Here is a 12,872-nt window from a genome sequence, read left to right on the forward strand (position 1 = left end):
ATTCATTAACATATTTAATTTCATCAAAGTTTGCCCAGATCCCTATAGCAGCTCTCATGGCAGTTCCACTCAGTTATTACAGGAATCACTATTACTCTTCAAAAATTTAACACTTAGGGGCTTCTTCTAGAACTTAATCCTGGTTTCATCCCACTTAAAACACTCAACAGCAGGAGCGTATTTGCTCTAGGCATCCCTGAAAGTGGAAAGACAGACACATCCAGAGAAGAAGGGCCTCCAGAGAGGGAAAGAAAAAAGCATCTATTTCTTTAGTTTTAAAATACAGAGGAGCATTTTTTTGATCACTCCTACTTTCCTTGCATACTATATTACGTTATGTGGTAGCACCTGTCATTTTTCAACTTGCATTTCTACTAGAAGACACTTCTGTTCCTCTGTTTATATTGTTTTGTTGTTTCCACTTATACAGTATATTTTAAATGACTGACATAGTGTGAAAATGGGTCAAAAATGTTTGTGAAATAATTTCCTTCCTTCTGTCATTAGTTAGCATTACTCACATCAGACTACTATGCCAGGCACTAACTTCACCTATTACAAACATTGCAAATTCTCCCTCTCCAATATCATTGCCCAGCAGAATTTATTTAAACCTGAAAATGTTTAAATGTTTAATTTTACTCATTTGAAATGTCACTTGCACAACTGAATCAAACCACACTACATTAGAAACTGAGGTCTTTTCAAGTCTGAAGACTGCTGTTGCAAGATACTCTAGCAGTACTAGCAGAGTCATGCTAGTACAATGAAGAACATGCCATTAAACATAGTTGTTTCAAAGAAGGTTTTGACGTAGCCACAAATACACATTTTAAGGGGAAGCAGACTACAGAAATTCAGTGTCTTATTTTCTGTACCCATGCAATTGCAACACAGAAAAATAATGCACTGTAGTACCAACTAGGGTATTTTGTAAAAGGTTCAACACCATAAAGACACCCTGTTATCAGGTTACCACATAATTTCACTCATAGCAAGCAGCAATACGAGGAGAAAGTGCATTCATCAAGAGCAAGTATATAATCCTGTCACAAAATACATTCTCTGCCTATGTTAATTTGTATCTGTACCACAGAATACTGCTGAAGAACCATACGAAGACAACGAAGTAATAGCTAACCTTGGAGACAATCACTGCCATTGACAGGTTCTCCGAATGAGCCGCCACATAACCAAGTGTCATGATGCCAGGCAGTCTGACAGTCCCTCTGCAGCTGCCAATACAATCAATCACAGCAGCAACTCCGCCTGAATTTACTATAAGCTGTGAAAGCTGAAAAGATAAACAGAAGAGATTAGATACTGTGAAGTATCAACAGGCATAAAGTACTACATCAGAGTAGTCTTTTAATGTATCGCTGCTGATTTACAAAATAAAGATAGAATAAGAGCAATGTATCATAGAGACTGTTGGGAACTAAGCGCAGCATGAAGTTTTCAGAATGAAGCTAATTTGCCACTGTGTTTTTGAATGACTTTACTTCAAGGAAATCAGGGTTCTGAACTCTTGATTCTGTATAGCATTGAATGACATATTCTCAACTCCATCATCACACGCCAGAGAATGTGCAAATGACAGCCTATCAAAAATGATCTTGAAGATGCACCTACTGAGCCAGATACTGTTTCATCCTAGTGCTCCCGCATTCCCAAGCTAACATCCTATGTTCTGTGCAGGAACAGAGGGAAAGGCCCATTCCTCCTCTTACCTGCATTCTAAATTACCTCTGTGACATAAAATCCTTTGTGGATCCTCACACAGAGGCATGAAGCCAAGGACAACTATTCTGGATGTGCAAAACCGACTTAGGCTGCACCACTCCGCCACGTTAGCATGCTCTGAGGGAAGTGTCTAGGAAACACACTTGATGGGCAATGGAGTCTGCCCCAGAATGCCAAATTACACAGCCATGCTTGTAAGCTATGCAACATGGGTTTTTTCCAAAAGGAAACTTCTCACGTCAGTTGAGGGACAGCAGTAGAATATGTATGATATCAATAATGCATAGAAATTAAAATTATTTCTTAGTATTATTACTATTTTCTTCCACATTTTTAGGTATATCCCATTCTCCCTACAGATTCCAAAGCAAAAGGTACATGTTCTTAAAAGTCAAAATTAAATTAACAAAACTGAGGCACGTGAATTCCCAATCCAGTTGATTTCTATAAATATGAAATCCACCTTTGTCTTAGAGCCTTTAAAAGGGGATTGTTTTCTTCATGAAACAGCCAGATTAAATTTTCAGTTATTACTTAGGAAAATCTGTTCACATGATTGTGAATTACAGCCCGTGGCAACCAAGTCCTACGTCCGGACACAGCCATGTGCACCTGCATGTGCAGAGCTCCTGCCGCGTCCCTCAGCGCTCGCTCTAAGTCCCTCTGATGCTGACCTTCACGGGAATTTTACTGCATTTGCAGATAGAGAGCCAAGATTGAGAAGCCATGAGTCTCAACTGACAGCCAAGTCCTCTAGAAATATCATTTGCCAGCCTGTCTCCGCTGCAACACGTGTTGCTTGAATAGAGCTGCCCAGAGATGGACAGTCATCTCTGTCACTCTGAAGTCAGACACGGACTGTGACCTTCCATTGGGAGTCACCAAGATCCTTCCTACTGCTCCTTCGGAGAGCTGCTAGCACGGCCAGTTCCTCTTGCATGGAGGATCTGGTGCTAGCAGCTCTTCTGACTTTACCTCTCTGGCTTCTGACTCTAGGGCGCCCTTTGATAATGATAATTTCTTCACTTCTTTGAGGAAGTGAAGTTGCATTGCCCATGAGGTACAGAGAGAAAGCAGGAAATGTGCCAAGACTGTAAACTTTTATCACCAGTTTAAAGAGTGGCAGGCTGAAAAAACTGCACAACATTCATGTTTAAACACTACTCAGTTGTTAAGTTAGTACCATGATTTTGAAATGACTATGCTCAGCATTAGTGTGTTCCACAAATACACGGCTTATATTTCATTCCAAAGTCATATTAAGAGCCTTTTAATTATCTCTGTGGTCTGGCAGATTAACATAGTTATAATCATACGGTTTTCCTATTTATTTTGTATTGGCTTTGCCAAACATCCCCACCTTCCTATAGGCAAAAACACTCTAAATGCTCAAATTACAAACTCAAGTTACCATCAAGTTAATAATAAATAAAGAGAATTTTTGACCTGCGCTGTCATTGGAAAAATAATTAAAACGTGATCCCAGTACCCCTGAAGATTTTTAAAAAGACACACACCATCTATTATTGTTAAAGCATGATCTTGCAATTTATTTAGCTGGTATCATGACTTCTGTGAGGCTTTTCTCATAAGATTTTTAATATCTAGGACTGACAGTACTGTCAGCCTAGAACTCCCCCTCTGTGCTGATATCTCATAGAATGAAGTAGCTAGGTATACATTTTATGACTCCCAGTTTCCTAACCCAATTCATATTCAATACACATCTCATAATATCAGCAAGCATTTCCATATTTTCCAATGAACATGCCAAACAGCTATTTGCCCTCCCTTTCGAAAAGCAAATGACAGAATAATCTTGTATTTTATTTAAAGTGTAAAATCTAATGATATGACCTTGTATTTGCATTTTCAAGGTTTTACCTCAGGCGTATGCTTTGCTATCTCTCTAATTAAAGTCGCACCATTTTTCTTGACATATTCATCTGAATCCTTCAGGCATGTGAGCACAACTGGGAAAATTTCTGCTTCAACCACCAACTCTGCAAGATCCACTGAATGCTTTGCTATCTGGCTTAGAGCTGACAGCACCTGACGCTAGTAAATAAAAATTGTTATAAAATCAATAGTATACAAACATCCCACAACACACACTCCCCCTGCACACAAAAATCTATTGCATCAAGGAAAACAAAGAAGGATAGGGAAAACAATTACAGCTATTTCACAATTCACTGAGTCAATTCATGGACAAATATAATGGCATAGAACATTCGCTGGTTCCTGAATAAAAGTTTCTCTTTTGTTTTACCCCATTCAAGCTTGTATGTATTAAAAAATACAAACCAATAAAAACACACCATTTAAAACTGTAATTTAAAATTTAGTAAAATCTATAGAAAGTATTTTTATTTGCATAAATTGGATCTGTCAGATCTTATATTAAGAAATTTTTGTGGCATTTTTATGTTGTCTTCTGTTTGTTAGAGCAAGACAGAAAACTTACAAGAAACAATTTTTTTGTCAATTAAACGCTAGTGATTAAACCTTTGACAACAGCTATTCACATCAGATAGTACATTCTAAAACAATAATAAGTTCACTATTAACAGGCTTATTGTATAATCTTTAGTATGCAAAACCTTTTTTGTAACTGAAATGTGCCAATTTTATCTACTGAAAGTATCTGTTGCATTCTTCATGTACTACATATTTCTTAAAAAAACCCATACTATTCACTTTAAAGATTAGTTTAGCTGTTCCTCATAGAGCTGCAGTTTATAACGAGTAGCTAAATTTGTAAATATGTTCAGAACTCTTTGTCACTAACTACATAGTTACATTTTGTTAACACCCAAACCCAGAGCTTCTAAATAAATATGCACATCTGTGTCTTTGATTCAATCTCAAGTAATGACTGGTATAATGGAGATAAAAAAAAATTAAATGTACCTTCAGTTTAGCATCAGGGTTCGGGATCATCTGAGCTAAGTGAGCGATAGCTCCTGCATCCACTACTGTCTGTGCTAACTCTGGAGAATGCTTTGAAATATCACTGAGAGTTGAAGCAGCAATCCTTTTCAAAGCAATTTCTGGCTCCTGGATACAGAGCACTAAAAGAGGAACAGCGCCTGCATCCACCACAGCTTGTGACAGTTCTGTAGGTCCAAGGAAAGTAATTAAGTGAGTATGGGTGACTGACCCTTGTGCAAGCCATTTTTCACCCTGACAGATACAGCAAAGGAAAAAGGGGAGGGTGTAGTTCACTGTCTCGACATCTGCATTTCAAATCAGCCCTCCTGGTTTCATAAACCATGTGGACCAATCCACAACTGAAAAGAATGCAGGTCAATAGATGGACCCCCATTTACATGCACACATTTGAGGTAGATTAGGCTGAAATGGTTTGTTATTCTGTTTTCTTTTTCTTTTTTTAAAGTAAGCAGATGTCAGCTGTTTAAACCCTGGCTATTCTACACTGATCAATAGGAAAGCATTTTATGCATGGCTAACAACAACACAGAAAGCCAAAGTACCAAAATTTTACCAACCAGCTAATTAGAGAGCATTTTACCCTCTTCAAATGATAAGCAGATATTAGCATAGATCAAATGCCAAAAACAAAAATACAAAAAACATACATAAAATATTTATCTTACATAAAATACTGGAAAAATGGAACTTGCTGATCAAAACTAGTCTTTGCTACCATACACAGGATGAGACAGAATTTATATCTTAATGACAAGAAAATGTTATCATACACAATTAGACAAATGAGAAATATCATCAGTGATATTGTGTGTCTGAGATTAGCACAACATCTTTAACTAACTGCACCTTAAACAAAAAAAAAAAAAAATCTGAGCATGTGATTAGCTGACATGGACAAAAATTACACTATTAGAAATTAATTAGCTCTCTCTGTGTATGCAGCATTAATCACAGTCCTAAAATGAGAATTACTGGATATCAGAAGCAAAATTTATATTATAACCAAGCTGTGCTATTTTAAAATAGTGTTGAAAAAGTGGTAAAAACCATAGGGGATTCAATAATCTATTAGGTTCTTCGTTCAGTTTTGCTACACCTTATTATGCATATCCATTATCATCTTTAACATTTATCTTGACTTACAGTACCATGGCAACATATGGCTGTTGTATTTCAAGACTCTAACTTAGCTTTTGATTTATAGTCCATCCATAAAGAGATTTTCATACTAAGAAAAATACAGCATACTTCATTAAATATACATAGACTAATATAGTTTTTCATGAAATCTGTAAGTCATGTCATCATTATGTTTTTAATATCCAAATAATGTTCCAGACCAGATTTGTTTTCAATTAGTGAGTTATAGCCACACACTGCAATACATGTGATAAGTCAAATATTTACACTGTATGTTATTTTATGATACAATATTTTAAAGAAAAAGTAAATATTACATCAAAAATATTAAATATAGCAGCAATTTTTAAACTAATACAATACCCTGAAATTAGCTTAGTTAGCTAGAGTGTGGTGCCAATAACAGCAAAGATGTGGGTTCAACCCCTGTAAAGGCCATTTACTTAAGAGTAGGACTTGATGATCCTTGTGGGTCACTTCCAATTCAGAACATTCTGTGAATCTGTAAAATTAACTCTACAAAGTTCATTCTTCAAATAACTATTTGACTGAAAATGTATCGCATGCATCCTCAAAATACACTCAGATCATAAGATTTCAACAAAACTCAAATGCTGTACCTTCAGTTTTACAAACTCGAAGCGAAATGTACCTGAAATGTATGTAAAAACAAATCTGGAAACGAGCTAATCAATATAAGTGCTATGAGCTACAGTCAGCTTTTTGTGGAAAAAGCCATGCTCAGTTTCTTCAGATTATGCTTTGTTGCTGTACACTGACCAAGTGGAATACTTGGTGATCTACTGACCAACAGTCTAGACCAACCCATCCGATTGTGCCTCAGAACTTCAGACCAACCAGCTCCATTGGCCACAGTCTGCTGGGAAATGCTAGTATCAGGAATCTGATGTCAAGAGGGACACAGTGCTAGACGAATGGGCTTCTTTGATGTCTTATGAGCTAAAATCATGAAGTTCAAGCAGAGAGAGAAAGAGCAATACTTCCAGGTCACAGCTACACTCAGGCATGCAAAAGCAACCATGAAAGTTATTTCAAAAGAGCAAACTAAATCTGATTCCATTTAGATCAGCTCTTGATATTAGAAGTCTGATATCATTTAAATACTGATGGCTACTGTTGGTCATGGGTAATTAAACGGTTTTTTCTCCCAGTGGTGTTTATAAAGTTCACGGCTAATAACTTACCACATGGAGCGCTGGACCATGTGTCAAGACAGACAAGTCGTAAATGGACTGTCAGAAAAACAGAAAAGCTTAGGCAGGGAAGAAAGGAAATACAGTACTTCCCATCATGTTTCCCTGCAAATTCAGTGCAAAATTACAATTCTAAGTATTAATGATTCTATTATAAATTGTAATTCTTTTTCTTTTCCCCCGCAAGGAAAGGGTCAATTAATCTTCCTAGATATTGGTAGAATATCTTTAATGCCGACTATACACCAAAGGATTCATGAAACTTTGCCATTCAACTAGAAACACAGAGGTGGGAAAAAATTAAGACTGAGAAGGAGTTAGAGGAGAAAATAAACTTGTCAAGAAGAAATTTTTAAAACCAAATATTCAGTCAGAAAAAATTAAAATAACTGGAACAAATCACAAAGACTCTTCCAAATACTACGCCAAGGCTGTATTGTAAGGGCAAAGACAAGACCCACAGCTGCAGAGGATAACGACAGCAGAGAAAAGCTAATGTATGAACCTCATTTAATTCCACAGAAGGTTATGAAAACTACAGGCTTGGAACTCACATTGGGGTACAACTCAAGGAACTTGTCTGAGTACATGATGGTAAAGCTGAACTTCTCCCTATGTGAGTGGAAGTAGGAAACCTAACTCTATATGTTCAGAGACAAGAAAACTATGGCTCAAAACTGACCATAAATTAATCACTTTCACCCAGATCTACATGAGGAAGATTTTAGCAAGTGGAGAGACTGCAGACAAGACTCAAATGAATGTAGAAGAAAGACTAATAAAGACAGATTTTGGACTCTGAGATGCCACCAGTTCAACTAGAAGCTGTACTAGAGTTGCGCTGGTTTGTGTTAATATAAAAGTACTCATCAGGGACGAAGACATTAATTCTAAGTTGAAGCCTCGTCTGAAGCCTCGTCATGAGTTTACATGATCAGGAAGAGTGGAAAGCAAACAAAGTGGAGTCAACATCCTACCTACATACCCACTGAAAATAATGGGAAGTCTTACAGGATTATCTAAATTAGTTTAAGGTGTTAAAAAAAACCCCACTAACATTAACATGTTGGCAATAATAGTACAGAAAAAAAAACCAGATGAGGGAAAAAAGATGAAGGTGAGAAAGCGAACATGCAGGTTGTCACCAGAGAAAGAAAATCAGCTCAATATTGTATTGACAATATACAATATTATATCCACATAGTAGAGCAGCAGCAGTTGGAAGGAAATGCAAGTTTCAGTTCAGACCAGAGTTCTCAAACAGACCTTGCTGTGGTAGCAGGTGCATCCACAGGAAACAACAGGTTTTGACCAAAACAACCACCAATACTGTATTTTTCTGAGGACTGTGTGGTCATTTTATGGCCACATAGAAAAACTCTAATTCCCACAAGTAGCCCAAAGGCTGCACTTCAAAATCAGAGGTTTATGCAGGCCACTACAACCACAGTGCTAAAGATTCCACTGGAATCAGTGGGAAAACCTTTCATAATGAGAATGGAGGTTAGACTCAAATGACTGAAGAGCTGAAAAACCCGTTCTAGTAGCTGATGCTGCTTTGAGGAGGAAGCTGGACTAGAGATCTCCCAAGATCCCTTCCAAGCTGAGCTATGATCCACTGTATGACAGAAAATGAGCAAAACTCTGCTCTTAGCAATATGCTTCAGTATGAATGGTGTTGTTTATTTTTGTTTTCCCATCAATTTACAGTATACTGAAGCAGGTATGAGACAATCAGTAAGTTACACCTTTAATGTAGACTAATAAAATGGAAAGCCAAATTATTTGCATACTTCAAAGAAAAGAACTTTGCACTTTAAAAGTAACTGAATATGGTATAAGTAAAATGTTACAAAATACTTTTCATGGACCTGATGGTATTTATGGTATTTGAAACACCCTACATTTCTGTTTAAACACAAATAGTACAAATAATGAATAGCAAAATCACAGCACATTGGTTTGTACACTTTGGAGTGAGATCAGTATCTGAAATTCAGCTCAAAGGGAAAGAAAGAGCAGAACTGCCTAAATTTTGGAATCTGACCGGGCAAGATTTCTAGTGCCTTAAAACCTCATGAGACATTTGTCTTGACCTAAAATCTCACAGGCCTTCTGGAGATATCTGTTCACATAAGAACTGCATTTTAAGAGATTTTTATATGAAGTCAGTACAGAACTTGCTAACCAGAGAATGTTTTCATCAGAGGGGGAGAAAAAAAAAAAAGCCTAGATTTCTCAAAATTGAAGCCTTTTCAGGGGAACATACACTGCAGTTCTTAGACAGTAGTTTTAGTAGGTCATGGATGCATTTCTGATAAAAAGCAGAGAGAGAGACCCTCACCATTGAAGTTATTGGTGAATGCCGAGAGCCTTTGATTGCACTCATAAAGACAGAAGTTCACATCCTGCCTAAAACAGATCAGGACTTTAACCCCAGAGATATGCCCTAATTATTGAACTTTTCTTGCTGAGGCAAACAAATCTCCCTACTCCTCAACCTTTTCAGGAGAGAGAAAAATTCTTGTCTTAATATTGTCCCAGTTCGGAACTGTAACAATTTTTGAAACTGAAAAACCTTTTGTGGCTGGGGGAAACCATTTCGCACCCAGCTCTATTTTTAAAGCTGCATTATGTGTCCACAGACAGTCAATGACAGAAAATCATAACTGCCAAATTTGGTCATCAGGAGCATGTCAGTCTAATCCAGAGTTTCACGAACAGTAAACACCAGCTATTGATAAGAAAAAGTCTCTGTATCCCATTTCTCTATCTCTGTATCCCATCTCCAACAATATCCTGTTGCAAAGGCATGCTTGTAGCAGTGTAAGAAACATATCATGCACAGTATAACTCCTCTACTTTCAATAATCATTTTAGAGACATACTGTGACTGTGTTATAGAGGCAGGTAAATCCCCTAAATTGGCTGTAGCCAGGCAATTTTTTCAGAGATCTTTTGGTGGGTTTTTGTTGGCATTCGGGGTTTTTTACTGATTACATCTACTGATCTATGTCCTGATGCTTGCAGCTTGGTAGCACTCACAATTTCAACTTAATTTCTGAGGACGCTGTTTTTATTGTCGTTGTAAATTGACATAACGTATGCACCCATTCACCATCAGTGAATAAATTATTCATAACCATGGAATAAAAATTTGTACAAGGAATTTGTTGTCTTCAATACCCCCACATCACCTCCATCTTTGCAGACAAGGCTGTCACAGAGTGAACTGGATCACCCTAAAGCTCAGTCAGCATTCATGCAGTGAATAGCATGAAGGGCAATTGAAGTGAGTCAATATTGATTTACTGACATAACAAAACTGCAGAAATGTTCATGTTAAGAGTAACACACACACACACACACTACACAGATTTATACAAATGAATGCTTTTGATATTTAGATAAATATCTTTCAGATGGAACAAACAATTATTTTCCACAAGGGTGGAATTCAATCCTGATGACCAAAAGATAAAAGATCTTTACCAGAGAGGTCTCCCAATAATTAATTTGTTCCCCAGAAAATGCAGTCTGTTAGAAAGGTGCTAACAACTTTGGAGACTGTCCCAGAAAGCTAACCCTCTAAGTGGGAAGAGGGGAATCTCCCATGCCTTCTCCAGTCCAACACACTGTATTGATTAAAAAACAAAGAAAATCACTTCCAAAATCAGTCTATGTACATTTTAGAGCCAAAACCAAATATAAAACCATGAGTTAATGTTATGATCCTAAAATTAGTTTAAACAATATGAACACTAACCATTTCTCCCACCCCTTCCAGCTAGCAGTTTCTTCCCTCAGTACTTTCATTCACAGTCTAAACTTTTACTTGAACTATATAAATAGCTGGTAAAAGAACTATCAACCACGTGGATCAGCTTTTAAATAGGAACATGACACCACCAGTGAGTTATACAACTGCCTGTGAGACAGCAGTGAACTGCTCAGTATTGGATTCTTAGGATCTATTCCTGACTCAGAGAGCAGTGTGGTCCACTGGCTAATGATAACAGTCAGTGCAATAAATTTGGCCTATTTATCCTGTAGACACTGCTGTAAGCTGAATGAAACTTGCTTCTCCCTAACCTTCTCCATTCAACTATGTATATAAAACAAGAACTAATGTCAAGCAAAAGAAATTTGGTTCTGCAGTAACACTTAAACAATATATAAAGATTCAGAAATCTCTTCATGAAGAGGAACAAAGCAGAGTGTCCTTTCCAGGCCACAGGCCCTACTCCCAATCTCCTCTTAAAGCACCTCTCATAACTGGGCACTGCTGGTGTCAGGTATGCCAGTTTCCCACAAAAAGGTACAGCATTGTTGGAATGGTACAGTTACACTAGGGTTTTATCCCAAATTTAAAACTTTGCAACAGTAGAGAAGAAAAAGCATCTTGTTCTATTTACCAAAATAATGCAATTTATTTTAATTATCACATAACATTAAGCTCAAAGATAACACACGTGAAACTTGTTACCTGGATTGTGTCGGGCAATATACCCAAATGCCCAAGATGCACCTTCTTTGACTCCAGGGTCAAAATCTTCCAAGCAAATCACCAGCATTTCCAGTGCTCCACATTGAACTATTGCCTGAGCTAGCTGAGGAGAATGTTTAGCAATTGCTCTTAGCACAAATGCAGCTGTTCTCTTGTAGTAACGCTAGACAAATCAGAAACAAACATTCACTAACATTGAGAAGTTCAAAGCATAATATAGTACAGACATGCCTAAATTAGACTTTTTTAGTAGAAGCAGTATCTTATACAGATCCAAATCAGGACCACTAGACATCACACAAACAATGAAGCTACAGTTCTTTGGGACAGCTCATGATATAAAATCTGCAGTAAGTGCATAAATGAACAGAAAAAAAATGAGAGAGCTAAGAGGGGAAAAGACAGTAGTCTAGGTAAGTCTGTTTAAGTGAGTAGTGAACACCAAGAGCTGCAAAAACAATAACTCTTAACATATTTCACCAGATTACACAGGTTATGCAGGGCAAGCTCCTAAAATAATTCTACCCATCTGTAACACTTGCAAGGTTTTACACTTTCTAATACAGATACCCTCACGACATCTCTATGAGAAAACACTACTTACATTTGCAAACAGGAAACTGACACAGAGAGAATTAGATACAATAAAAGAGTTCAGGATCTGAATCCTGAAATGCCTAAATACAGCTAGGATACTGAAAACCCATCCCACCAACATCCAATATTGAATAACCCTCCATTTTGACCTGCAATTTTACTCCTGCATGCGTCCAGACAAAATCTCACTTTGAACAAGACTAAGCATCTTGGCCCTTCTGTCATAAGAGCAAGCAAAGTCTAAGCTCTTGTCTCAATTCTACCCATCTCCCTCAGTGCTGGACCAAATACATGTTTTCAGCATGTACATATAACACATGACCCTGCACACATCTTGGGGCTTCCACATAAACTGCAGCAGTGATTTCTTCTAAAAGCACAGTTAAGTCCTCCTGCAAAAAAGTCACATTTCAGTCTCCTCCTGCAGTTTTATAACTGCCATTAGGATATGGAAGCTGAAGATTAAGTTTCCTCTACTGCCTTACATTTTCAAAATCCAGAGCCCAGTTAAAGTACTCTGGCCAGAGAAAACCATGTTGTGACAGTTTCCCTCCCTCATGAAGGACAAGATTCATGGGGACACAAGTAACCTGCTGCTGTGTCTATGTGTCTGGAGCATACCCTCCAGCCTGGGTACTGACAGATCATCCCTATGGACAAGCTCTAGAGGACTCTCTCTCCATATGCCAGCTGGCTTTGATCTCATCCCAAGATGC

The 12,872-nt window shown here is 37.5% G+C and overlaps 1 protein-coding gene across 5 annotated transcripts in view; it reads right to left on the reverse strand.

The window, feature by feature from the left end:
- SPAG6 (sperm associated antigen 6) overlaps positions 1-12,872 on the reverse strand; it is a 52,658-nt gene that overhangs the window by 26,321 nt on the left and 13,465 nt on the right. For all 5 annotated transcript variants that reach the window (XM_032101406.1, XM_032101398.1, XM_032101381.1 and 2 more), the window contains 4 exons: positions 11,539-11,722; positions 4,657-4,862; positions 3,628-3,801; positions 1,142-1,294 (listed from right to left, as the gene is read on the reverse strand). In XM_032101406.1, the coding sequence (XP_031957297.1) occupies positions 1,142-1,294; positions 3,628-3,801; positions 4,657-4,862; positions 11,539-11,722 (717 nt within the window). The remainder of the gene's footprint in view (positions 1-1,141; positions 1,295-3,627; positions 3,802-4,656; positions 4,863-11,538; positions 11,723-12,872) is intronic.

The sequence above is a fragment of the Corvus moneduloides genome, chromosome 1 (assembly GCF_009650955.1).
Source record: "Corvus moneduloides isolate bCorMon1 chromosome 1, bCorMon1.pri, whole genome shotgun sequence".
NCBI lineage: Eukaryota > Metazoa > Chordata > Aves > Passeriformes > Corvidae > Corvus > Corvus moneduloides.